At 37.1% G+C, this 26,931-nt stretch overlaps 1 protein-coding gene and 1 long non-coding RNA gene across 2 annotated transcripts in view; one reads left to right on the forward strand and one right to left on the reverse strand.

Moving 5' to 3' along the window:
• Window positions 1–110: 110 nt before the first annotated feature.
• Window positions 111–9,581, reverse strand: LOC127425480 (uncharacterized). Its single transcript, XR_007894625.1, has 5 exons — window positions 9,419–9,581; window positions 6,151–6,252; window positions 4,625–4,748; window positions 2,888–2,961; window positions 111–863 (listed from the first exon to the last, which is right to left on the reverse strand). It is a non-coding gene; the product is annotated as an uncharacterized LOC127425480 (long non-coding RNA).
• A 1,515-nt stretch (window positions 9,582–11,096) lies between these two features.
• Window positions 11,097–26,931, forward strand: part of nsun2 (NOP2/Sun RNA methyltransferase 2) — a 33,788-nt gene continuing 17,953 nt past the window's right edge. The window contains exons 1-14 of the mRNA XM_051671487.1: window positions 11,097–11,305; window positions 11,522–11,679; window positions 12,492–12,596; window positions 12,716–12,821; window positions 12,969–13,040; window positions 13,167–13,251; window positions 13,361–13,553; window positions 17,773–17,847; window positions 18,184–18,314; window positions 18,814–18,887; window positions 19,143–19,273; window positions 22,340–22,436; window positions 22,982–23,190; window positions 24,477–24,569. Of these exons, the coding sequence (XP_051527447.1) occupies window positions 11,222–11,305; window positions 11,522–11,679; window positions 12,492–12,596; window positions 12,716–12,821; window positions 12,969–13,040; window positions 13,167–13,251; window positions 13,361–13,553; window positions 17,773–17,847; window positions 18,184–18,314; window positions 18,814–18,887; window positions 19,143–19,273; window positions 22,340–22,436; window positions 22,982–23,190; window positions 24,477–24,569 (1,613 nt within the window). The 5' untranslated portion in view covers window positions 11,097–11,221. The remainder of the gene's footprint in view (window positions 11,306–11,521; window positions 11,680–12,491; window positions 12,597–12,715; window positions 12,822–12,968; window positions 13,041–13,166; window positions 13,252–13,360; window positions 13,554–17,772; window positions 17,848–18,183; window positions 18,315–18,813; window positions 18,888–19,142; window positions 19,274–22,339; window positions 22,437–22,981; window positions 23,191–24,476; window positions 24,570–26,931) is intronic.

A 26,931-nucleotide genomic window follows, 5' to 3' on the forward strand; every position in this document is an offset into this window, starting at 1 on the left:
TAAATAAAATATATACTGAATATACAGTATACTGTATATACAGTATATATAGTATATAAAAGAGCTGGTTAATTTAAAAATTAACATTTAAGTATATTTTATGTCATTTAGTAGGTTTCTTTTAAGATACAAAGTACACATACTGTATAAATTCAAGTGGAAGCAATGTCTGTCTGATAAACTAGTGAAGAACATGTAGTCTGTCATTTCAAATGTAAAACAAAATTCAAATTATTTCAAAATAAAGACAATGATGCTTGAAATCATGTCACTGATTGTGCAATTGAGCAAACTAGACAGCCAGTTGCAAAACTGATACTCTTTCTGTCAAAAATAAACTCATGCTTTTGAAGAAAAAAAAAAAAAACCTTAGAAAAAGACATCTCTGTTGATGATGATAAATCACCATTTGACATGCTGAATAATAAAGCTACAACTGCAAGATCCTCCTACTCATTATATAATGAACACTTTGCCTTCAGCTCACGTGCAGCATATGTAAAAAGGGGGGTCAGAACACTGACATCTCATGCGATCACTACTGCCACAGTGCATGCAGAGATCCACACAATTAATTTTGTGTGCTGCTTGCGGCTCACTGCTGTATTAACATGTTTCAAAAACGTAACATTCAACACAAGTCCTTTGCATGCTCCTTTATTACTCAAAGCTTATGGTTGGGGTTGTGCTTGGTGCTGCAAAAGGTTATGTATGTGTGCGATGTGGTTTGCAGGGAGATTTCATCATTGCCTTGCCTGTGGCTATAGGGTTATTTCCCCTGTGAACAGTCAGACAGATTTCTCACTGCCCACCCAACACCTCAAACAGTTCCAGATTGACAGAGCACTTCTGAAGGGAATGAACTAGAACAGAGAGAGTAAGTTTTGAGTACTTAAATGCTAAAAAGATGAAAGATGCATTCAGTATAAAAGACACAATGGTATAAAATCTTTACTTCACAGTACTAAAACACAGAGACAAGAAGAACTGGATGATTAAAAACAATTCATATGACCTTCCCCGTTCCACAGATAAATTAACAAACTACTTTTCTTGCTCAGAACACATAACTCTTGCCATATTTGATGCATTTTGCCTTGAAGATATTATGAGAGCCCATCTCAAGCAAGTCAAAACATGTCAGCAATGGTTAATGATGTTACGGATAACTATATACACCAATCAGCCACAACATTAAAACCACCTGCCTAATATTGTGTAGGTCCCCCTCGTGCCGCCAAAACAGCACCAATCTGCATCTAAGAATATAAATCTGAGATGCTATTCTTCTCACCACAATTGTACAGAGTGGTTATCTGAGTTACCGTAGACTTTGTCAGTTCGAACCAGTCTGGACATTCTCTGTTGACCTCTCTCATCAACAAGGCATTTCAGTCCACAGAACTGCCACTTACTGGATGTTCTTTGTTTTTGGCACCATTCAGAGTAAATTCTAGAGACTGTTGTGCGTGAAAAACCCAGGAGATCAGCAGTTACAGAAATACTCAAACCAGCCCGTCTGGCACCAACAATCATCCACGCGATTATCCAATCAGGCTATCATGTGGCAGCAGTGCAGTGCATAAAATCATGCAGATACGGGTCAGGAGCTTCAGTTAATGTTCACATCAACCTTCAGAATGGGGAAAAAATGTGATTTCAGTGATTTGGAGCGTGGCATGATTGTTGGTGCCAGATGGGCTGGTATGAGTATTTCTGTAACTGCTGATCTCTGCAGGGTTTTTTTTTTTTTTTTTGCATGTTGTGTCATTTGTAAAGACAAAATCGACTGGAGGCACTATGTTAATGACAAATTACTCAATAATAATATCATTCATCGTTATCTACAATTTGCATCTATAATGTGCCTCAGTTCATATCATTAAATGTAATTTGCTAAATCTAAATAGTTAACTATTGGGGATAAAGTTTGACAAATCAAAGGTATGCCAACTTTTAATTACATTTTCAAATCGCCTCTTCAAAAGTTTAAACATTTTGGTCACCATTTTACTGGTGTTATATCTTAATAGACCAGTGTTGGGGGGCCTGGGTAGCTCAATGGTAGAGACGCTGGCTACCACCCCTGGAGTTCGCTAGTTCAAATCCCAGGGCATGCTGAGTGACTCCAGCCAGGTCTCCTAAGCAACCAAATTGGCCGGTTGCTAGGGAGGGTAGAGTCACATGGGGTAACCTCCTCGTGGTCACTATAATGTGGTTCGTTCTTGGTGGGGCGCGTGGTGAATTGAGCGTGGTTGCTGCAGTGGATGGCGTGAAGCCTTCACACACGCTATGTCTCCATGGAAACACGCTCAACAAGCCACATGATAAGATGCACGGGTTGTGATCAGAATTTTTTTTAATTTTTTAATTTGGAAAAATTCAAGCTGACAGAAGAGCAAATTCTGCTAGTACATTTAGGATCAAATTTGTGTATAAAGATGATAAATGATGTCAACACACCTGCAGTACATGGTTGTGATATGAGCCAAGATATGAATATATCTCTTTTTTGTAAAGAGCTGGCAGCCCTTACCCCAGTTGCCTCCAGTCAGACCATGATAGCTGCACAGTTCAAACAGGTCCATATTTTTCTAACACAAGGCTACAGTCTTGAAAGAGGGACTGAGTGATACATATGTAGGAATCTTGGGTATGGATGCACATGTCAGCTTGTTTTTATGCAATAAACAGTATCTCTTGGAGTTATGCTTTAAAAACATAATAAATGTATGTGGTATAAAATGCAGTAAAAATAATTGTATTTTACTTTGATGCTCATATTTGTTCTCTGTCTTGAAACATTCCACACTAATAACACTGTTTATATGGAATACTTTAATGGCAAAACGTGTTGTTTCGGTGGAAGTGTTGTGGTTGGGCTTACCACAGAATCAGATCACAAACGGTATTAAAGCTTTCCTTGATTTTGGATAGTCTTCAAATTTTGGAAGATACCACCTATGAAATGAAATGGCATGTTATACCACAAACCATGCTATAATGTAGGGCACCCATACATTTTTTTTTAAAAAAGTATAGTTGTCTTAAACCTGTAATCAGTTCTGAGTTACTCAAATTGCATACAAAAATCTGAGAATTGAAAACAAACAAATATAAATGATATTCCATGTCAAATTAACCACACTTCAGAAATTTCCCAGGTTGAATTTTCTTAATATTTTCTTAAAGAAAGATAGCCAAAATATTAGACGTATAGTTCACCCAAAAATAAATTATTTTCTCACCCTCATGCCATGACAGATGTGTATGATTTTCTTTCTTCTACTGAATACAAACGAAGATTTTTAGAAGAATTTCTCAGCTCTGTAGGTCTATACAATGCAAGTGGATGGTGGCCAGAACTTTGAAGGCCCAAAAAGCATATAAAAGTAATCCATACGACTCCAGTGGTTAAATCCATATCTGCAAATCAATATGATAGGTATGGATGAGAAACAGATCAACATTTAAGTCCTTTTTACCCTAAATTCTCCTCTCTGCCCAGTAGGTGGCGATATGCACAAAGAATGCAAATCGCCAAAAACAAAAGTAGAAAGTGAAAGTGAAGATTTATAGTAAAAAAAGGACTTAAATATTGATCTATTTCTCACCCACATCTATCATATCGCTTCTGAAGACATGGATTTAACCACTGGAGTTTTATGGATTACTTTTATACTGCCTTTATGTGCTTTTAGGATCTTCAAAGTTCTGGCCACCATTAACTTGCATTGTATAAACCTACAGAGCTGAAATATTCTTCTAAAAATCTTCATTTGTGTTCAGCGGAAGAAAGAAAGTCAAACACATCTGGGATGGCATGAGGGTGAATAAATGATGAGAGAATTTCCATTTTTGGGTAAATATCCCTTTAAATGCCATTGATCAATATTTACTGAGTAATCCATTATTTTTGTAGAGGGGGATCAAAATGAATGATTTTGGAGCAAAACTACAGGTCAAAAAAGGTGGTGGCATCAAATTTTTTTTTTTTTCAAAGAGATAGGTAGGTCTATTACTAAAATCAGTTGAACTCATGCCCATGATGTGAGTCCCACAATTTGAAAAAACACTTTTTTGTTTTAATTTTCCAAAGTTGGAATGCCTTTAAGTCCAGAAGTATTAGCTATATCTTAACATCCTTTTAGATTCTGGATCAGAACAAACTTTCCTTTTTGGTATCTTTAAATTATAGGCCCTATGTGGTGAAATCCCAGAGATATAGGGCTCTAAGTGTGGTTGCATGCATAAATGAAATGTTACACATTTTCAATGGTCAAAAATCAAATGTGGGTCACATGGTATGAAGCTAGTTTTTTTTGTCCAACAAAACAAAGGTCTAAAGTACAAATAATGATGAAACTAGAAATGCACCTCCTTTTTATATATACACATAAAAACAAAACATGTCAAAATCTAAATTTTTGAGGGTCCACAAATACACTAATATTAAGAACAAGCGACACGCCGTGGCTCTTCAGTTAGTGCAATATCTACATCTAGTTTTTGGATTTTAGAAATGTTCATCTACAAAACAAAATGTTGAGCTGGGGACCTCAGGTTGAGTTGACAAGGAATGACCCATAAGTGTTGTGACTGCAGTTAATAAAATACTTCTTACTTGTGGTGAGCCACTGCTCTAGGCAAAAGATGCACTGTGGACTGAGTGACCGACCAGAGCAAATCCAGTCCTTTCTACAATCTCACCTAAGAAGTTTGCTCCTGCTCCATATTCAGACATGCCCCTTACAAAAAGAAATACAGTTATGAAGAGCCACTTGAATGGAAGACATCATTACACCATAAATTCATCCGTTTTAGAATTGCTGTTGCATCACATGTGTCTTATTAAGTGTGAAACCATCTTAGCAGCAAGCTGCCTGGTCTATTATATCAGAACTAAAGCATGTCACATCATCATGTAACCATTATCAAATACAACACCTCATCATATGTTTGGAATAGAAAAAAACAGCTTCTTGATGTTAATGACTTTGACATAGCAGAGTCACTGAAATCACTTTGCTGTGGCCAGACTGTGTCATCAGCACGCTGAGGAAAATTAACTTTGTTAAAGGCTTGATGACTCACTTTATCTCTGTTTTGCAGATGGAGAATAATAATAATAATAATAATAATAATAATAATAATAATAATAAAAAAATGCATAATTTTTTTTTTTTTGAGGCTTTCCAGTGGTGTTGATTTCAGGCAGCTTTGAAATATGTATACTACAATAACAGATACTTGCATTTACATGTTGCATAGACTGTCTGTCTTTTTGGAAAGAGAGATAGAAGCTTATGTCACTGACTATTAGGATCTCTGGAGGAGGGTTGTCCTGACAAGTTGCAATGAGTCATGACCATAAAGGGCATCTATTTTTCTTTTTTTCACAGTCGAAGCTAGAGGGAATCATAGACTCTTCATAGTGATGTATCATAGTTCAAACCTGCACTGAAACGGACACCCGAGGACTGCACACACCTTTGACCTGAGCAAGTTGCTTCACTTGTAGGGCACCTTTTGTTGGCAAGCTTACACTTAAATAACATATGTAAAAGAAAAGTTGTTGTTTTAAATTATTTCAATTACAGACATTGTTTCCACCCAATGAAAATTAGTTTCTTTGATATAAAATTAAAATGCAGGCTCTACTCAAATACTTGGTTTAGCAAAAACTGAAAGGCAAAAACAAAATGAAAGCAGCAATATGCAATAAATTATCCAGACAATCCACATAAGATCAGATCACTTTTAAAGGGTATTCAAGGCAGTGATGCAGCAATATCATTTACATGTTAAGAGAACCCATATGAGAAAGAAAAAAAGTCAGACCTTTATCCTGTCTCTGTCTGAAACCACTGATCTGGAGTATGGGTCCATTGAACTTTGTTCTTTACAGATTTTGATTATGAAAATATTGTGACACATTGTAAAAACGTAATTCATAAATCTTAAAGCTACAAGCCATGTGCTGAAGCAGCAGTACTCTAGACATTGTCTGGATGTCAACACATTTCTCGAAAACCATTTGAACCTGTTCATATCATGGCACTCTTTTCAATTTTCAATGTAACATTTTTAATAGACATTAATCTCCAATTCCTAGAGGATACTGATAATCTCTGAGAGTTGTTTTCTTACCTTTAGTTATCTTATAGCCTGTCTCTCCAGGCTGATGGAGGTTCCTGAGGATATGGTCAGAGTGAATGTTAATGATCCATCCCAGAAACCATAGGCAAGACCCTGAAAGAAAGAAATTGCTCAAACACTATTTCAAGACCTAGCTATAGTTATGACACTACATGGTAAGAAAGATTACTATAGGGTTCACCATGGGTAAAGTGAGGGAATATAGATAATGACTGGCAGCTAATGTTCAGTCATCCATGACAGGTCACCTAGAGTTCAGGGACTTTATGATCTCATACACTTCTATGTGCACTTGCATGCATTTACTCACTCACTCACTCACTCACTCTCTCTCTCTTTCAATAGCTCATTTCAAATAGTCCTGTGGTGTGACATTAATGTTTAAAAGTACAAATATTCCATGTAGTCTCATAAAAAAAGCGGCATGCATAATAATTGTACAATATTAAGCTAAATGCTGTTTAAAAGTTCTTGTTATTTAAGTATTTTATGACTTATATATGGATAATTATTACAAATGCTGTCCGACCTTTGACAGATTCAGATTTCGAAGGGAGGCTGTGTGATTTCATGACTGCATACATCGGAGGCTGTATACGGAAGCAGGATGAAAATAAGGTGCTTTTCAAACTGTTCGAAGACCAGTTCCTTAAGAGTTCCATTCATTCAAAACAGCTGTCAGTTAAGCCATTAACTGATTAGTGCAGCAAGTCAGCTGCCTACGTTTTCGGATGCAGCCCGAATGTGGTAGATGAGTCGATAGTTGAGGAGTGGGGAGAGACACGGAGAAAAAACAAATTCGTTTGAATGGACTGGCGACAAAAAGTCGTAAATATTTTTCGAAAAGATTCAACTCAAATTGCTGCCCGAGTCCGCCATGACAGTTGTTGATTGAAAGACGAAAATCCGCTCTAGCGCCCCTTGCGGCAACGCTAAGAATACAGTGCGTACTTGCGTTGTGTTATGAATTGAGCACTGACACATTTCACAGCGCAACGACGCGTGAAATCGAGCTTGTGTAACAAGGTGCATCTGCGTTCACATACTTGCATAGAGTATGTTTGGGCCTTAAAAATCTTGTTTTAGCTCTGCGGTTGATTGTCCGGTAGAACTTTTAACCTAGAAGTCCTTGATTTCATCAGACTTGCGCTTGGGGAGTTGAAAAATATCTCTCACATATCCACTGCTGTGTATATACAATTATAACAGATGCTATATTCCCCTAAATGAAGCCCCAGAACTTAAACGAATGCAAGCATGACGAATAAAAATAGACCATGATGGAAATTTTACAACTTTTTTCATCAGAGTGATAAAGATTGTTTTCTAGCGCAACCCGTATGGCAAATTATTTGTTTGAAGAGCAGAGAACATCATGGCATTTCTGTAGAATCCTTCCCAGTGATGCGGTTGTGAATAATATGGGAAAAACACATTTTCTCCAAATGTGTAAAAGCTTCATGAACACTCAGTTTTCATTGATCGTGTGAGTTGTAACACCTTCTCCTGACTGGTCAACTTAAGGAAGATCACCAAATCGGCTCGTTCAACCGCACACACCTCACGAATTCAAGCCGACAGCACCCGCATTTTTTAGTTATTTTTAAAAATTATGGAGAGGTCGTGAGCTGCTCATAATTCCTCTCACACAATGCGAGCACCAACGATTTCCATGCGATCTCTCCCAACTGGAAAAAATCGGTCGGGAGCCAAAAATTGCACTGTGTATGCCCGCCAAGCAATCTAGAGACAAGAATCCTGACACATGACAATTTATTTGTGCTCCTTGACCAATGGAGTCTAAAAATGTGCAGCACCAGTGGGGACGGAATCTATTCTGGCCTTTGCCTCTGCTCTCACTTCAAAACAAACCTAAAACACAGATCTTAGACAAGTGTGGAAACTGCCCTTCTATCATGTTAAAGAAATATTCTCAGTTCAATACAAGTTAAGCTCAATCGACAGCATTTGTGGCATGATACTGTTACCACAAAAAATTATTTTGACTCATCCCTCTATTTCTTAAAAGAAAAGTAAAAATCTTGGTTCCAGTGAGGCAATTACAATGGAAGTGAATGGGGCCAAATTTTTAATGTTTAAAAACTCACTGTTTCAAAAGTATAGCTACAAGACAAAAACAGTATGCATGCTGACATGATTTTAGTGTGATAAAATCCCTTACTAATCTTTTCTGTGTAAAGTTATAGACAATTTTACAACTTCGTTGCCATGACGATGGAATGCCAAAAAACCCTAAAACAACTTTAGAAATAAAGACCTTTTTAGAAAGAACTTTACAGCTTAAATAATACATGAGTTTTAACAGAAGAATTAATGTAAGCACTTTTAGAAAATTATAAGTGTCACATTTCTTTCTTTAAACCCTCCAAAAATTGGCCCCATTCACTTCCATTGTAAGTGCCTCACTGTAACTTCGATTTGTGTTTTTTTTTTTTTTTTTTTAAAGAAAGGGATGGACGAGTACGTGCTGTAATCAACATTATGCCACTAATGCTGTTGATTGAGCTTAAGTTGTATTGAACCTGGAATTTTCCTTTAATAATAACTCAGGCACCCACTAGCACATACCTGTGTTGAAATAGGGATGTGTAACCAGGGCTGTAGCAAGGTATTCTGGGCCCCCTGACTGTATATTGGTCAGGGCCCCTTTCCTATTAAAAGAATAAAGTTTAGAATTTGTTGTGGGCCTGGACCTGTGGGCCTCTAGAATCGTTACCACCTTTCACCCCACTAGTTACGGCCCTGTGTGTAACCAAATCAGATGAGTATTCTGCATAGTGACTCAGGTATCTTGCTTGCAGGTAGCCATTATAGATGCAGAAGACAAACACCAGGGCGAACGAGATAAATGGTGTTGATTTCCCTCCTCAAATTAAAAATGGTAAATAAGGGACCTAGAAGTAATACATGGTTACATCCCAGTCTAATAATGTTTATATTGTATGGAACAGTAACTTGCAAGAGAATATCAGACTACTGAACATACACTCTTCCCATGTCCATACATTCATAGAGATTTATTTCAAGGTGACAGCTTTGCATATAATGGCAAAAGAACATGAGCAGAAGTTGGTTGGGCAGGTGTGTTAACTTTACACTGGAAACTCAAACGCACTAGAAAAGCAGGCATTTCCTGAACGAACCAGGCAAATGTAAAATCTATTTTCTTTTCTGTGTACATCATTATAACTCTCCTAAAATTTACCTCATACATTCCCTTCTAAAAGGACTTTGTTACCTTCTCACTCAAGAGTGGCGTGCTGTCATAGCAACCATGACACGTTCCGTTTCCGTTTGTCCTACGAAGGCCGTCTCGTTTAAAGGAGGACGCTCGGTATACTGCAGCCTTCAAAGGACGCGTCCTACCTAGCACGAAGCCTTCCAAACGAGACACAGACGTATCTCTTGCAAGCTTTACGAAACAACTAGAACGCCCACCCCCCACAGTAGTGTAAGCCAATCAGAGAAGAGATTGGGCGGTTCTTCTGTGATGTAATTACATTCTAGCCAATAAATAAACCCTTGTATTCTAAGTGCCACATCACACACGTTTTTTTATTTATAAAAAGAATCAAAAGAGAATATTTTGTTAATATTTTACTGTTCCCTCCCAAATGCTTACATTTAGCAAAAAAAATAAATAAAAATAAAAATGGACAGGAAAAAAATGCTAAAAATACCAAGAAATACCAAGGCAAATTTATTGTTTTTTTGTTTTGTTTGTTTGTTTTGGTGATTTAATGAGTAATTTAAAAATTGGACTCTCTCCATGTAGAATAAAACCGATTTTATAAGGTTATGAAATGACTAGAGTCTTCATCTCATTTAAGTATTCATGACTTCAGATGTATGTTTCAAAATTACAATTCATTTCTGTTGAAGTAAAACTTTTTAAATGAGGAAAAAATAGTGAGTGCACCTTTAATTATTCCTAAATCACATTTACATGTATTTATTTATTTATTTATTTACATTTAGTCATTTAGCAGACGCTTTTAACCAAATGCTGAGTCATGTATTTTTAAATATTTAAATAATTATTTTACTATTTAATTGTGAGTACTCTGGCCCTCCATACACATCACGGAAGCAAATTCAGTAATCAAAAGCCATTATTTATTGTTTATGAAAAAGAAATCAAGCAATACATCCAAACAATTTTATCTTCAAAGAATACCAAAGCTCTTAAAGGTACACTCAGTTCTTGATCATGTCGTCTTAGACTTACACTGACACCTAGTGGCCTGGATGCAGCGTAATTTAAAATCAATAGTTTTCAGTTACAGATGCCAATGTAAAAATTCACAGTTCACAGACAGCCATGATTAATTTAATCCATGACTGAAAGTGTTCAATAATAGGGCGGTTACTGGGATAAAGCGAGTAGTATTCAGCTGGTCATGTGATTCTAACATGGCAACCCCCATGTGCGGACCCTCTCCATGTAGAATAAAACTGCTTTTATAAGGTTACTGATGTGCCAGGGGTCTTTTGTGAGTAATCATGATTTTACACATATGTTTCAAAATTGCAATTCATTTCTTAAGGAGTTAAACTGAGGAAAAAAATTACTGAGCGCACCTTTAAGACTGTTTTAAATCATTTTTCAAGTGTTGATACATAATATTTTATACTTTTATACCTGATTTTCTCTTTTTTCCCCCTTTACTAATGTGCATTATTTAATGTAAGTTTGTTTACCTCTATATTTTCTGTTATATCTTTTTTGACGGGTACTGTACAATAATAATAATAATATATATATATATATATATATATATATATATATATATATATATATATATATATATATCTTGATATTCAAAAATAGGACCATTTAAAATGCAGAAAAGAAAATAATAACTTCTGGATATAATTCAGGCAACAAACGCGGAAACCAAGGGGTCCTTCTACTGGAGCGTGCGCTTGTTTGGACTGCGTCAGGAACACGTGAGTTCAGCAACAGAAAAGGAGAACAATTACTGAAAAATCAGTTAAAACGCATCGCAGGTTTATATCCAAAGTTATATGCCTCTCCAGCATGGGAAGAAAAAATAGAAACAGACAAAGACCTCTGCAGAACAGAGATGGAAGACCGGAGGGCAAAAGAAGCAGAGATGACGCTGTGAGTTTAACTGCTCGAGATTTTTACTTTTCTGCTCAGTGACAACACTGCACAGTCATATCATGGATGTCACATACAGTGCACGTTAAACGGTCTCATCATGTTGTCACATCATTGTGATATTCTATGTTATGGTTAGTGTTTCAATGTAATCACGTGGCACATGACTTGTAGACAGATAGTAATTTTTGCATTGAATTTTTGTTGCCTCGGCAGGGTTGGGGAGCAGGATACTCTGAGATCATCAAGGAAAACAAACTCTTTGAGCATTATTACCAGGAGTTGAAGATTGTCCCACAGGGAGAGTTTGAGGACTTTATGGAGGCCATGAGGGAGCCACTGCCAGCTACAATACGGATCACAGGATACAAGAGGTTCTGATGTTCTGTGAATGTCCAGATTTTCTTAATAAAGGACAAACAGGAATATGACTGCCATGCATGTTGCATTATGACTTAATAGGGATAAAATGCAAATTAATTAGTTTTGGTCTCAGTGGGGTGAGAGTCTGCTACTTTTTCTTAAACTGAAAAATGCTAATATTGGTGCATCCCTAATAATATGCAAAAATGTATATCCTACTGTGCGTTATGTTGACAGCGTATTTTTTTTTTCTACCTTAATAATTGAGTAATGTTAAATGTATAAAGCTGAAGAGAAACGTTTTGATTAAACTTAAATGGCAAATGTCAAATTTGGAAAATCTAGTTTTATTTGTACTTTTTTTACATTTGTTTTCTCTAAACTTTTCCACTGACCCTTCAGCACCCCCTTGCATCCCCCTGGGGGTCCCCGGACCCCAGTTTGAAAACTCCTAGCCTAAATGACCAACTTAACATTGTCCCTCTTAGCAGCATAAAAAAAAACAAAAACAAAAAAAAACCTGTTATTCAAAGTTCATGTCAGTAGATGTATTTCACCTGGAATATTATTTGACAAAATTGTTAATTCCCTCATTTGTCAGTTCCTCAATTCTGTACTCGTGGTTTTTTTTTATTTTTATTAACTTGCTGTCTTTAAATAATTATAACATAGATGCAATAAATGATATCCTATGTATCAGCATGTGTATCTGTATCTCCAGTATCTGTTAAAAATCCATATTGGTTGACCACTAATTGATTGTACAGAGGAAGATGTTATTTTAAAATAATGTTTTTTTCTTTTTCTCAACCCCTGTAATCAGTCATGCCAAAGAAATCCTTCATACTTTAAAAGAGAAATACTTCAAGGAGGTGCAAGACCTTGAGGTAGATGGACAGAAGATTGAGGCCCCTCAACCCCTGAGTTGGTAAAACCAAGATCTTATCCATTTCACTTTTTAAACATTTGTCATTTTGTTTGAGTTAATATATCCAAAGAAATCTGTGCACTTGAAACCTGATCTTTAGTCATATCATATTGTTACAGGTATCCTGATGAGCTGGCATGGCACACCAATCTGAGCAGAAAGATCCTGCGCAAATCTCCACTGCTGGAGAAATTCCACCAGTTCTTGGTCAGCGAAACGGAATCGGTAAATAAGTAGAAGTCTGACTATTTCTTGTCCTGTCTTGGATGGCACATTATCTTTACTGTGTTTGTAGCTGGTCTCAATACATGCATGTGTTTTGTGGTCTTTCGTAAATGCTTCATTTTGCTCAATTTGATTTGTGTCCCTCAGGGAAACATCAGCAGACAGGAAGCTGTCAGTATGATTCCTCCTCTTCTGCTCAAAATTGAGCCTCACCATAAGGTACATTATGACATGCATCATCGGTTTTCAAATCGGTTTTAAAACAAACTTAATGTATTTAGAGAGTTTGTTTTTTGTACATTGGGAGGATCTACATCGTTTTGTCTGTCCTGGTTGTCTGAATAGATTCTGGACATGTGTGCTGCTCCAGGATCAAAGACGGCTCAACTAATTGAGATGCTTCACTCAGACATGGATGTGCCTTTCCCTGGTAAACATTCTGTCATTGTGACTAATATGGGTAGTAAAGGATAGATTAGTGATTGAAGATGGTCCTATTAACTTCATCTCATTGTTGCTCTCCATCTCTGTGTCTCCAGAGGGTTTTGTAATTGCCAATGATGTGGATAACAAGCGATGTTACCTGCTGGTGCATCAGGCCAAGAGATTGAACAGTCCGTGTATTATGGTGGTCAACCATGATGCCTCCAACATTCCACGTCTGCAGTTTGATAATGAAGGGAAGAAGGATGTCCTTTTTTATGACAGGATCCTGTGCGACGTGCCCTGCAGGTAAGATGAAGTGTGTATGGAGGACTGTCAGTAGCAAGAAAGCTCTGTCCCCACTGGGATGGGGTGGATTCTGGTTGGCTTTGGGAAACAGGTCAGGTTAAATGCATGACTGATCTCGGATCATATGCAACAAGGAGTTCTAATATACCTTGAGAGAGCCATCTGTTTGCATTTCTATTAATCTCAAAGGCAGTTGCTCGGCTGGCATATGCAGCCATGGAAGTGCGCAACCTGGATGCTGCCATCTTTGCTTGATGGGCACTCAGTTCTAGAAATAGTTTTGAGCCAATCAAGTGAGTAACATGCTGATTAATAAAGCTAAATTTAGAAGGAAAAAACTTTGTGGTCTAAAGGAACTCTGGAACCACGTTACCTTGCGCAGCGCCTCATGTTTATTCGCATGTGGGGAAAAGAGGCAACACATGCAGAGCGGGACAGGGCATAAATGAAGTGTGTACACAGCACTGTTGTTTTGTCGTGCTGCTCACTAGAGACGATGAGAAGGCACAACCGTCGTCATGATGTCTTGCGTTCCGTATGGAATCAATCCAGGGTCCAGATCCAGACTGCTTGGGTTTTTAGTGACACTCACCTGATTGTCTAGATGTAGAACACAGGCTAAATATAGAAAATTACTCAAAAGCTTATCATCGTTATCGTTGATTTTTTAAAAAATTTTTATTGCAATAAATATCGAGAGCGTTTTATTGCCCAGCTCTGCCGTGAAAGCCATGTGACTGATTATTTTTTTATTAGAACTCTTACAGCAAATGGATAAATATAAAAGGGCGGTCACACTAGACTTTGAGCATGCAAAAAAAAAAAAAAAAATAGGCCAGGGTTCAACCATTGGCCTATTTTTTTTTTTGGAGGGCACTTAACAGAGTGTGATAAAATTGTACTAAAATCGATTTACCGGTGTTGCGTTGTCATGGGAACGAAATTGTTAATATTGGAAATAACTAACCTGATGAGTTTAATAAGCAATTTTATCACACTAAAATTTATTTTAACACTCAGTGTTTACATGCTGTGTCTATACTTTTAAAACAGTGTGTATTTTAACGTTTTTGGATGGGCCCCATTCATTGTCAATGTAAATGCCTAAAGCTAAAGTGCTTTGAGAGAGTTTCTTTGTAAGATACGTGATTTCATAGTCAGTGCAATGACATTCTTGTAGAGTTGTTCAATTAGAAAGTGAAAAAATTATAAAACTTTAAAATAAATAATGCATAGATGTGTAAAAAAGCTGTTCAAATCAAATGTTGTTTGCTGCATTGGGAAACAACCACTAGAGACTGTTATCAGCAGTCTAGGTACATTTTAATGTGCATTATCAAACTCAAACTGTTTCTCTTTTCTCATGTTTGCCATTGAGCTAGTCATTCTGTGCATCATCAAACAGAAATCAAGCAGCTCTTTGCTTATCCACAGATTGTAAAGTTGTGTTTATGACAACTAAAATTAAAATAGGGGTCATATTTATGAAGGCATACACATGCCAGAGAAAGCACTATGTTTTCATTTGAGTGAAGTATGTACTGCATGTAACAACATATAGCGGGGTTTATACTTGGAGTTTATAGTTGGCCTGGAGCAGAATCTGGTGCCAAGTACGACACAGTCTGCTCAGTACCAAGCTGGGCAAATGTCTTACACACACAATTTGGTCTGTTTTTGCTGCCTAAACATTTCCTTCTGTAGATAAGATGATTTTAAGTCATAAAGCTATAATTATGTTTTCTTCCTTTTTGCCCATATAGAAGTGTAGTTCTCTAACTTGAAGTGTTTATACCTGAATAGCAATTTTATTTGAAGCAAAATTTGCTGCTGTTAACTAAACTTTACTGATGTAATTGATTTAAAAAAGAAAAAAAAAAAAACTCATATGACCACAGGAAACTCTCGGGGTTGTCCATTTTGAAAGGACTGATGCACTTGTTTCAAGATATAATATTATAAGATTTTACCACGTCTTTTAATTTTTGTTCATTATTAAGAAATAATAGAGCACAGCAGCTGGGTTATGAAAATACAAAACACTCCACATAATCTGTCAAATAGCCAAATTCTCAGTGAGAACTACACTACCCATAATCCTAAAGAGAGATTGACCAATCAGAGAAGTCATAATCTAGTTTGTCTCCCTACTTTCAAAATAGGTTGTGTGTGTATATGTATGTGTGAATATTTTACAATAAATAAACTATATTTTTCAAGTACTTAGTTATAATCAATGAATATAAATCAAATGAAATTTGGCACACTGATGGGGTGGTCATGAATAGCTTCCATACCAAATTTGGGGTCTCTAGGACATACTCTATGGTGCCACCATCACCATGTCAAAAATGCACTTTTATTTTGTGTGTATCTTTTCAACTGTTTGTCCTAGAGACACCGTTCTATTTTTGTCTGATTTCTCTCCTCTTGATGATTCCAACGGACCCCTTACGTTAAAATTCTGCCCATTACAGTGTCCACCATCTTGGATTACAGTGTGTCATTCATCGTTTTTTCGCTTCTGCTCCTTCAAACTTTGTCTGATTTTCCTAAACAATGTCTCAAATAATTCTCCAGACTGAGCCACACAGAATGAATCATACCGAATTTTGATTTTCGACTTTGTTGAAAAATTACGCAAACACATATTTAACAAGGTGCCCGTGAAAACTGATTTGAGGCTGTGTCTCGGCAACCCTTTGTCCTATCGAAACGAAACTTGGTATGCTTAATGAGGATCATGGTCTGAGGGCACCCTCAGAGTTTTGCAACAGAGCCACCTATGGGTCAAAAGATGTGAAAAATTGCTGTTTTTGCACGTAACTTTTGAATCATATGTCTTAAAGTCATGAGGTTGGTGTCTGTGGATTCCTTAGTCATGCGGATTTCAACAATACTTGTTTTTCCCATATCGGCCATACTGCCTCTCCACCATATTGACATTTATTTAAAAATTATATACCTTTTAAATACATTGTTAGATTTCAAAAATTGGGATGCATCATCATCATCAACATCATGTCCTGATGATACTTAAGCAGTTTGGAGATAGCGCCACCTGTAGTTTAAAAGATAATCCACACTTGTGTGCTGTTCAGGAAGTATCTTTGCCACTTAGTAGGCATGTCAGTTGAGTGGATCAGTGTGTTAAAGCATTGGTTTATAGTTCAAAATTTGGTGTGTTCAAATCCCCACCTCTGCAATTCATTCTGTAAAAAGTTGCATAGTGCTGGTTAGTTGTTTTTTTTTTAATGTGCTTAATGAATAGATGCTGGGCTTTTTCACAATCAAATTCTGAATTTGATCTCTGTTGAAGAAATACATAAATACAATATTGGTTGTGGTGACTTTTTTTGCTTGCCAGTGGAAAAAAAAAATTCTTATGATAGTATGTTCCTTTTGGTGGCTGTTAGCCCAGCAGCAGTGTGGACCAGTGGTTAGAGCCATGAAATGTCAAACGGAAGGTTTTGGTTTCAGTCCCCTCCTCAGCAAGTCATGCATTAGAAATGTGTGTAGTTCTGGAGATTTTTGTATTGTCCTTACTGAATGGAGGCTGGGCTTTTTCCCCAATCAAAGGTTGATTTGCATATTTGTTGAAAAGTTACATGAATATAAAGTTGATCATGGTAAAACCTGTGCTCGGCTGTGATTCATCTAAGCTTGATATGTCCCTTTGTTGACTGGCAATTTTGTTGCTGTGTGGTTCAGCGGAAAGTTGTTGGTTCAAATCTGTCTGGGGCAATGTGATATATGCTTGCTCTGTGAGATCTTTGTTGTGCAATGGTTGCTATGCTGGTGCTTGGCCCCGTAATTTCTTGCAGCTATATTGTACTATTGTTTTTAGTTTGTTAACATCATTTGAAGTGCTTTTATGGGATTAGTTGCATTGCATTCAAGTACACAGAATGGTACTTTTTTCATAAACCTTTTTGCTTCAAATGAAAGGTTATAGTGTTTTAGCTGGTGGTTTTGGTTCATGGTTTAGAACGGTTTACTGGAGAATTTTTGATTTCCTATGGAGAAAAAGAATGGGAAAAATACTTCCAGAACCAAGGCCACTGAAAATTCATTTATAAAAGGCTGCTCTATTATAAAAGGTTGATTTGATATGTTGTTGGTTTTACCTTAGCCTCACAATTGTGAGCTTATTTTGTTCATTAATGATGTATCAAAGTATCCGAGTAGGTGTAATTAAACATCACTTTTATCTCCACAGTGGCGATGGAACGATGAGGAAAAATATTGATGTGTGGAAAAAATGGACGACCAGCAACAGCCTGCAGCTCCATGGGTAAGACATGTGCCGTTTACGGAGTAATGTTCATTCGGCAACTGGAGTGAGTTTGCTTGAGCAGTGTTTTCTTTACCTGATTATTGAAACAGGATGTATCTAATGAAGATTTGTTTCTTTGTATGTTGCCCTGACAGCATGGGTTTGTGTGTGTACTGTCTCTGCAGTCTGAGATTGCAGTGCTAGCAGAACAGAGCAGTTTGTTATAGTCTAAATGTGTGTGCGTGTGCGTGTGCGTGTGCGTGTGCGTGTGCGTGTGCGCGTGTGCGTGTGTGCGTGTGCGTGTGTGCGTGTGCGTGCGTGCGTGTCTCTTTAATTTCCTTCATTGGCTGTCAGGCTGCAGATAAGGATTGCTGTGCGTGGAGTTGAACAGCTGGCAGTAGGGGGCAGGATTGTGTACTCCACCTGTTCTCTGAATCCCATTGAGGATGAAGCTGTCATCGCCGCCCTGCTGGAGAAGAGTGAAGGTACATCTGCCAACCTACTTAAAAACTTGTAATTAGCACATACAACTGTATACATTATCCATATTGTTTGTGATAAGTTATACTTTTATATGAATAAAACCTGGGGAAAATGCAAAAGGTAACTTCAGTTTGGGATGACACATTAAAAATGCACTTCACAGTTTTTACACCTAAAGAAATCAGTACAGATAGTGAACAGTACAGATGTTTATGGACACTCACATGTGATTAATCATATCAGTGGCTTAGAGCTGTTTCTATATAAGAGGGTCTCATGGTGGACATGCATGACTAACCGTATACTACTTAATCTCCCCTATTATTGGACACTTTTGGGTGTGGAATAAATTATTGCATGGATGAAAAATATGGCTGTGATGATAGGTGTCAGTGTAAAGCCAAAGACCAAGTTTGTATTGGTCGGCGAACTGTAAAAAAAGAAAAGTTGCACGTGTAATGTTTTTTTCCACTCTGTCTCCTGATTGATCTTCTTTTTCAGGTGCCTTGGAGTTGGCAGAAGCCTCTGCAGATCTCCCCGGTCTGAAATATATGCCTGGGATCACATCTTGGAAAGTAATAAACTTTAGCCTCCATTCTCTACCATATTTACTATTTAGACTATTAAGGAATTTTGATTTACATTGTTCTTTTGCATTATCTCAGCGAGTTTGCTTATGTAAACCATTCATTGCAGATACAAGAAACCGTATAAATAGTGCAGTTGAAATTATATAAATGGTTATATGAATGTTGCACTTAAATATCAAGTGTATTTGCGCATTGCTGTTCGAACAGTACTATATCACTTGGCTGTCTGCTCTGTTATAGGTAATGACTAAAGAAGGTCAGTGGTACTCAGACTGGTCAGAGGTGCCAACAAGTCGACACACACAGATCAGACCTACCATGTTTCCCCCAACAAACCCAGAAAAGTTAGCAAATATGAGGCTGGAGAGATGGTGAGCTGCTTGAGTTTTTAAAGTGTATGAATGACATTGCATTAGATGACACAATATTATATAAGCATCATCTGCAAGTAAATAATACAAACTTTTTGCAATTACTTTTTAACTACCTGGTCCCAAAGTCATTTATGACTTTTAAAGTGTTTGTTTTTTTTAAAGACTTTTTAGAGTCATTTAGTGACGGTATAAAATTTTCGCAACATGATAATTGCTGAAGCTTTTATCACAGTATACTGAACAGTATTGTCACGGTACTGAATTACATTACAAAAATGGGTTGAAAGATAAATAAACTTTTATATTTGTTCTCTTAACAGCAAGTTTAATGACTTTTTTCAATACCAAACTGGACTTCTAAATTAGCAGATAATAAAGAACTTTGAAAAGAACCCTGAACATTTAAAATACTAATACAATGTTTTTTCTGGATAGCAAGTCAGTTGCTAATATTTAGCTTGGCACAAGCTACAAATTAAATAACCGCAAGTTCACTCATACTGTATGGAAATGTACGATTGCGTTGCATTTCAACTTGAACTAATTATTGAAATCATCATCGTGCCACATTGGCATTATTAATTACAGGACTAGTATTAGCTGATTACAGCTGTATTTTAGTTGCTACTACAAGACGCAAACGTTACTGTGTAGCTAGCATTTAGCGTTTTAGTTTTAGTGAAATACTCTTGTAAGCAAACTGCACATTATCTGCAAATGGCAACATCCGTTCACTTTGTCATCTTAGTGGTCACTAAGCTAGTTGTCTCTCAGAGTGCTTTCAAAAACAGATTGGAAAAGCAAGCAGAACTGTCACAACTTACCTTTATCTCACTGAATTGAACGGGATGATTGTCCCGCAGATGAGCGAACATGTTGGAGGTGTTCCAGTGTTTCACTGCCACTTGTTTTACACCATGGGGAAACTATTTTCGACCAACAATCCCTCTGCATTTTTATGGAACCAAAAATACTTCCACACTTCTGACGTAACCCTTTTAGATGGCGGATATAGGGTCAGCTGTGTTCCTCTGTCAGCCATGCTTCTCCTCCACATTGGTTTTGTTTACATCAGAGTGCACGTGTCATTTATCCCGCATACACAGTAGCCTAGTTTCCATCCACTTTTCGTGCTATTTTGTTATTTACAAAGTGAAAATGTGTAAAAAAAAAAAAAAAATTGCGAAATTTGCCGTCTTCTGCCTGTTTCCATTCAAATGGCCTTTTATCGATAAATGGTGTGCGTGATGACGTCATGATTTAAAAAAAACACTTTGTCGCATGAGTTTTGGTTTATCGCAAAAGAAATCTGCCCTTAAGCCGTTTCCATACAGAAATGTGTGTTTATTGCTAATTTGCCTCCCAGATGTCCCTAATTTTTTCCTCAAGTTTTGGTAAAATGGGGAAGAGTATTGAGACATTTCATTGAAATTAGCCAGCTTACTGTCATTTTAATTTCACAAATAAATGCAATCAGAAGACTGAATTGCAATCAAAAAGGAGCTGTTGCTCTTCTGATAGGACTGTAATATTGGTACTGATGTTGCGCCAATCGCAGATTGCCACCGGTTCCGACCCCAAAGCGAATCGTCATGGCCCTGTTCAATCTGGCAACCTGCACCAAGTAGTGGGGGAAACTTTCGGACTTAGTATAAGGACCATCCATCCATGTGTATATATTGATGCGGTGATATCAGGGTTTACATATCAGGAATGTATCATATTCAATAGGCTGTTTTGAACAATCATCTAATCTAAAGCATTGCCATCACAGCTGCATAATGTCCTGCATATTTCTCCAGCAACATTTAACGACCAACTGAACTTGATTATCATCTAAAATTCATTTGTGTCATAATGCAATTTACATTTTCTGAAGAAGCTCAGCAAATGCGATCCGAGGTAAAGAGGGTTAGATTTAATATTATTTAAATGTTTTAAAATGTTCAAAAGCTCGTTTTCTGAAAGTGAACTCAGCATTGGACAAATAGTTCTGATAGTTTATAGTCTTGAAAAAAGTGTAGAACATTCTGAGAATGTAATTCAGCCAAATTATTATTATTATTTTTTTCATCTATAGAACAGGGTAAGGATAATTTAAGTTTGTGTAAAGAAAAGGTATATATAGGTCTAAAAATATATATATTTTTTCGTTTGGAAATTTATTTTGTTAATGATTTTTTCGTTTGGTAATTTATTTAATACGGGGAATTTTGACTGCATTTTTTCAAAAGTAAACTAAATAATTTTATAGCATTGGGTTATATGTTAGTGTTCCAAAAAAGCACACTGATATTTTTCTCCTAGTATTGTGTGTATTTATTTTTAATTTAAAATATCTTTGTGCACAGAAGCACTGAACTGGTAAGCAGAAGGTTGTTGGTTCAATCCCCACAGCCACCACCATTGTGTCCTTGAGCAAGGCACTTAACTCCTAAGGTTGCTCCAGGGGGATTGTCCCTGTAAGTCGCTTTGGATAAAAGCGTCTGCCAAATGCATAAATGTAAATGTAAATAACAATATTGTGCATCTTAATTACCGTGATATACTTATTACCAAATACCGTCACATGCATACTGGATGTAATGTTTGACAACCAGAAAGTGTTTGAATACTTTCTTAATTTTCATTTAGAACTTTACACACTGCTTTTTATGAAATGTTTTGCTTGAAGTATACTTCCTATACTATCTTTCTTTGAACTAGGGGCCTCTTGGTTTGATATTTTATGTAATGCAATGACATTCATACATTAAGGACGTCTTAAGTGTTCAAATACTTCCTTTTTGACAGCATAAAGAGTTATTAATGCAGCTGTCATCTCCAAAAATTGTGCAAGTGTCAGTTGTGTTTTACCAAAACTGCACACCAGATGGCTGTATACCACCATAGTATATCACCACCACACAGCTGAGTGGATTGTAGCTCCCCTGTTTTGGTTGGAGAAATACCAAGGTGATTTAAGAAAATGTCACTCCATGAGTCCGTGAGCCCAATTTAGATTAGATTTTTCTCTAGTCGTAACCTTGTTAGGGTACATTTAGCATGTGTTTGTGTTTTCAGTATGAGAATACTGCCCCATCACCAGAACACAGGCGGGTTCTTTGTGGCTGTGTTGGTAAAGAAGGCGCCCATGCCGTGGAATCGCCGTTACCCAAAGGTATTGGAAGATGCTCTAAGTTTGCTTATTATATTAACTAGACTTTTGTTATACATCTGACCAATTGTGCTCTTCCCTTTGGTTTTTACATACAAGTTGTCCAGAAGGCACCCAGAATTCTAGCACTAAACCTTCTATGTTTTTGTTTCTTTTTATACCATTGAATTTATGTTTCAGCAGTGATGATGTGATCTGTTCTTCTGATCTGTTAAGCAATGCAATGTTTAAGCTTCTTAAAAGGATATTTCACCCAAAAATGAACATTCACCCTCACGTTTTTCCAAACCTCTATGAATTTTGTTTGTTTTGTAAGTTACACACTTCAGCTTTAAAGCAACCCATGGGCCTGAATTCTTAAAAAGGGATTTAGTATCATTTGAGAGGATATGGGCCCCCTAATCACACTTACTGACACTACAATAAGATGCGCTGGTGTGTACACAGACACACACACACTCTCTCTCTCTCTCTCTCTCTCTCTCTCTCTCTCTCTCTCTCTTTCTCTTTCTCTTTCAACCCCTTGTTTTCTTTCTCTTTTTCTCCAGCTTCGCAATAAGGAGGCAAACTCCTCGAGTGAATTGGCCCCCACAGAGGAGCTGCAGATGGGGGAGTCTTCCGCTGAGGTCACCTCTGTAGACGGCCCTCCCACTGATGCCCCAGTGGAAGCAGTGGAGGGCAAAACAACTGCAGAGGAAAACCCATCTGTACCAGATACCCCGAACCTCCCAGAGGCCAAGAAAGAGAATGTTTGTGGGTGAGTAACCTCAGCCAGGTCTTTATGTGGGCGTGTGAGCGATGATCTGTCCTCCACCACGTTCATCCATCCTTTTGTTCTCTCAAGTTGCTTTTCTTTTGTTCTTGTGCAGTGGGTTTTTAGCGATTAATCTTACAGTGTAGCGGATAATCTAGTATATTATTTTGGATTTTGCTGATACGATAGCTAAGCTGGTGGAAAAGGCAGTTAACTGATTAATTTTAAAATCGATTTGTTGAATGTTAAAAAAAAGTTCTTATTCATTCCCGGCATCCACCACCCGTTTCCCCCACGGTGGCATGTAAATGCATTCAGCAGGAGATGGTGATATAAACACGGAGATAGCGCACAACGGTGCAAGCCTTCCGTGTAGCGCATTGTCGTAGAGTAACATCGTCGGACGACTGGCAAAGGCCCTGCAGGACGATGAGCCCTAGGGCCTTGCGGTACCTTAATATAGCCTTGACTCTGAAGTACTTAAAGCTGTGGGCTTTTTTTTTTTTAAGCATTTATTTTGACTCATTATTTGATTAGACAGATGTTATTTCATAAAAAAATAATAATAATAATTTTCAGAGGCAAAATAACATTCATTTCCGAGAAAACTGGACGCGACTGAATTAAACATGTAACGTGATGAGTGATAATGTAGCAAACTGTTTTTTGTATCTGTTCTGTCACATAATAATTTAAACATTTAGTAGACAGTATACAGGATGTACTGGCAGTATTCAGTAAGTCTTAAAGGTGCACTCAGTAATTTTTTCATCATTATAAAAGTTTTACTGCAAAAGAAATGTACAGTAATTTTGAAACATATGTATAACTTCATAACCACTGACATGATATGAAGACCTCAGTAACCTTATAAAAGCTGTTTTAATCTTCATGGTGAGTGTCCCCTCATGGGGGCGGCCATGTTAGAATTGCATGACCAGCCAAATACTACTCGCTTAATCTCAGTTATTGGACACTTTTATTAATGGATTAAATTCATCATGGCTGACTGGGAATAGTGAATTTCTACAGTGGCATCAGTAACTGAGAACTACTGCGTTTGAATGATGATGCATCCACACCGCTAGGTGTCAGTGTAAGTTCAAAACAGCTAATGTAACAATGAGTGCTGAGTACACATTTAAACTAGTTTTCCAGTCCAAACATAACCACTGTTTCGGGTCTGTAAGTTATATTTCACACTGATCCCCGGTGGACAGTGTTTAGTACTACAGTTGATCTGCAGTCACTGAGCTCCCCATTCACATGAAGTGCTCTGTCTATTCCAGCCCTCCTCCTCCAAAGAAGATGAAACTTTTTGGCTTTAAAGAGGATCCTTTTGTGTTTCTGACAGAGGATGACCCCATCTTTCATCCCATCCAGTAAGTGCCTTTCATCTCCATTTACAAAGCTCTCTCTACTCTGTACAAACACTGTTCTTACAAATGCTCTCATGTCTTGCTTGTGGGTTTTATATACAGTGTTTGTCTGATCCCACTGTGTACTTATCATGCCTCAATATATACTGTACACTCTTGTTTAGTGGGTTGGAGCTTTTTATGTGTGTAACAGACATTTATATTAAAAATCTCACATCTACACATCCTTCTTGAGCAATTGTATGAATAGTGGAAATTAGTGTTATCATTCAGTCATTGTGACTCTTGTCTCTTGTTTTTAAAATTTTTAACATTTCTTAGCACAGATGCACACAGAGCCACGGTGCTGGCCAACCGCCATTTCACCTTAGACAGTTTGAGACAACACCTTTGCCACTGTACCATATGCTGCAGTGTGTGTTTTGCCCTGTGTGCATATGTGCATTTGTGAGCACACTAGAGCTGGGCAATATATCAGTTTTGCTGGTGATGCAACTTTGGGCGTGATTACATGTCTGATCTTACACAGAATATGCTTAACAAGCAGACAATGTTTAAGGTCATTTAAACACCTTAAACTCTTTTTTACTTTATCGGGATAAGGTCATAGACGGTTTTAAATATATACAGCAAGGCGCATATAGATTTTTGCCCAATAGTTGGATTGTTGGGTTCTTATCGGCTTATCCAATGTGCACAAGTGTCATGTGCGCATGCCTGTTTTCATTTTGACATCAAAAGCAGAGAATAACCTGATGATTTCAAATCTCATGTAACCACACAGTTTTCTTGTGCTGTTGGATTTTTTTGAATAAGCTGGTTTTTGGTAGTTATCAGCATACTAGTGTGCATGTCAACAGGTTCTAGGGCTTCCCCCTGATAGTTGACCAAATGTTAGTCGATGAGAAGAGGATTGGTCGGTTGGTCGCAGAAAAAAAAAAACTGGCGAACACCAGTATTACCGCTGGTTGGACAGTTAGCAAGCAAAAAATAGATACAAAAATACAATACATTTAAGAGGTGTAACCCGTGATATGGCTAATTTGAGTAATGGAAGACCCTTCATTGTTTTTGTTAAAGAATCTGCCTCAGACAATGCAAGTAAAATTTTGTAACATTAAATTAGACCTGAAACAAAACTGTAAACTAAAAACACAAATGAGAATTCAATATCAGGTCTGTCGCGATTATTACATCACCTGATCATGATCGCGATTTAACCACGATTATGTGAGAGAACTGTGCACATTGTATATCCAAATAAGGGATTTTTAAGAGAATATAGAAATGCCATTAAAGAACCCGTTTCTTGAAGGCATTTTCCGGTGCAACAATGCATTATGTGAGCACTCCAAATGAACTGAGGTGGTCACCAACCCACGCCTCGGACCATTTAAAGCATCACCTGAAGAAAGTGTAAAGATTAAATGCTAGCTGTGAAGAACATGCTCCGTTTCGATAGTGAACGCAAAATGTTCCATTTTCACTTTTAATATTCATGTAATGGCACATTTTCTTGTTCACTGTGGGTTCGTACATGCTGGGTTGATGATACGCAGTGACAGTGGAGGAGACACTTGCAGTGTTACAGTGGAGATGATACAATGGCAGCTTTGCAGTTGGATATGTCTTGACTGCTTCAAGCTTTTCGAGCACTTGTTTTGCCACTGTCAATATGGAGAAAAGTGACCCAGTTACCTCAGATTCACAATTTATGCAGAAAAATTGCAGAAATTCGATGAAATCGCAAGTTACTGCAGATAATTGCAAAGACTGGTTGAATTTTCATCAATTCTTTTGATAGTTTCTGGAGTGACCATCAGTATTGATTTTTAAGATATTTTTATGCGATAAATGTTTTGAATCTACTTCAGTTACTTGTTGATTTGAAATGCTCCCCCTGACTGAAAAAACAAAAAGTTTAGAGCAAATGTATAAATATAAAGAGATGTATATTCCAAAAGTCAAATGGCTGAAAAATATCCATTTATTTCTGATAATTTCAAAGCTTATGTGCAAATATCGAGAGATGAATATCAAATATTGTCAAATGGCAAAAAATAAATACTTTTTTTTTTTTTTATATATATTTCAGAGCAAAAGTATAAATATCGAGTGATATCAAATATTGTCAAATGACTAGAAAATATCTTTATTTCGGATAATTTCAGAACAAATAAATTATCAAATGTCGTCAAATACCAATGTTTATTGCAAGGCTATCTGAAATACACAATTCTGATTGGTCAATCATGCCATTCAGCACTCTGATATTTCTGAATAATGGGTATAAAGTGATATCAGACCGGTCATCTGAGTAATGCAAGTCACATTACCTTCTCGCATCACACTGCGATCTCTACAA

The sequence above is a fragment of the Myxocyprinus asiaticus genome, chromosome 34, assembly GCF_019703515.2.
Source record: "Myxocyprinus asiaticus isolate MX2 ecotype Aquarium Trade chromosome 34, UBuf_Myxa_2, whole genome shotgun sequence".
NCBI lineage: Eukaryota > Metazoa > Chordata > Actinopteri > Cypriniformes > Catostomidae > Myxocyprinus > Myxocyprinus asiaticus.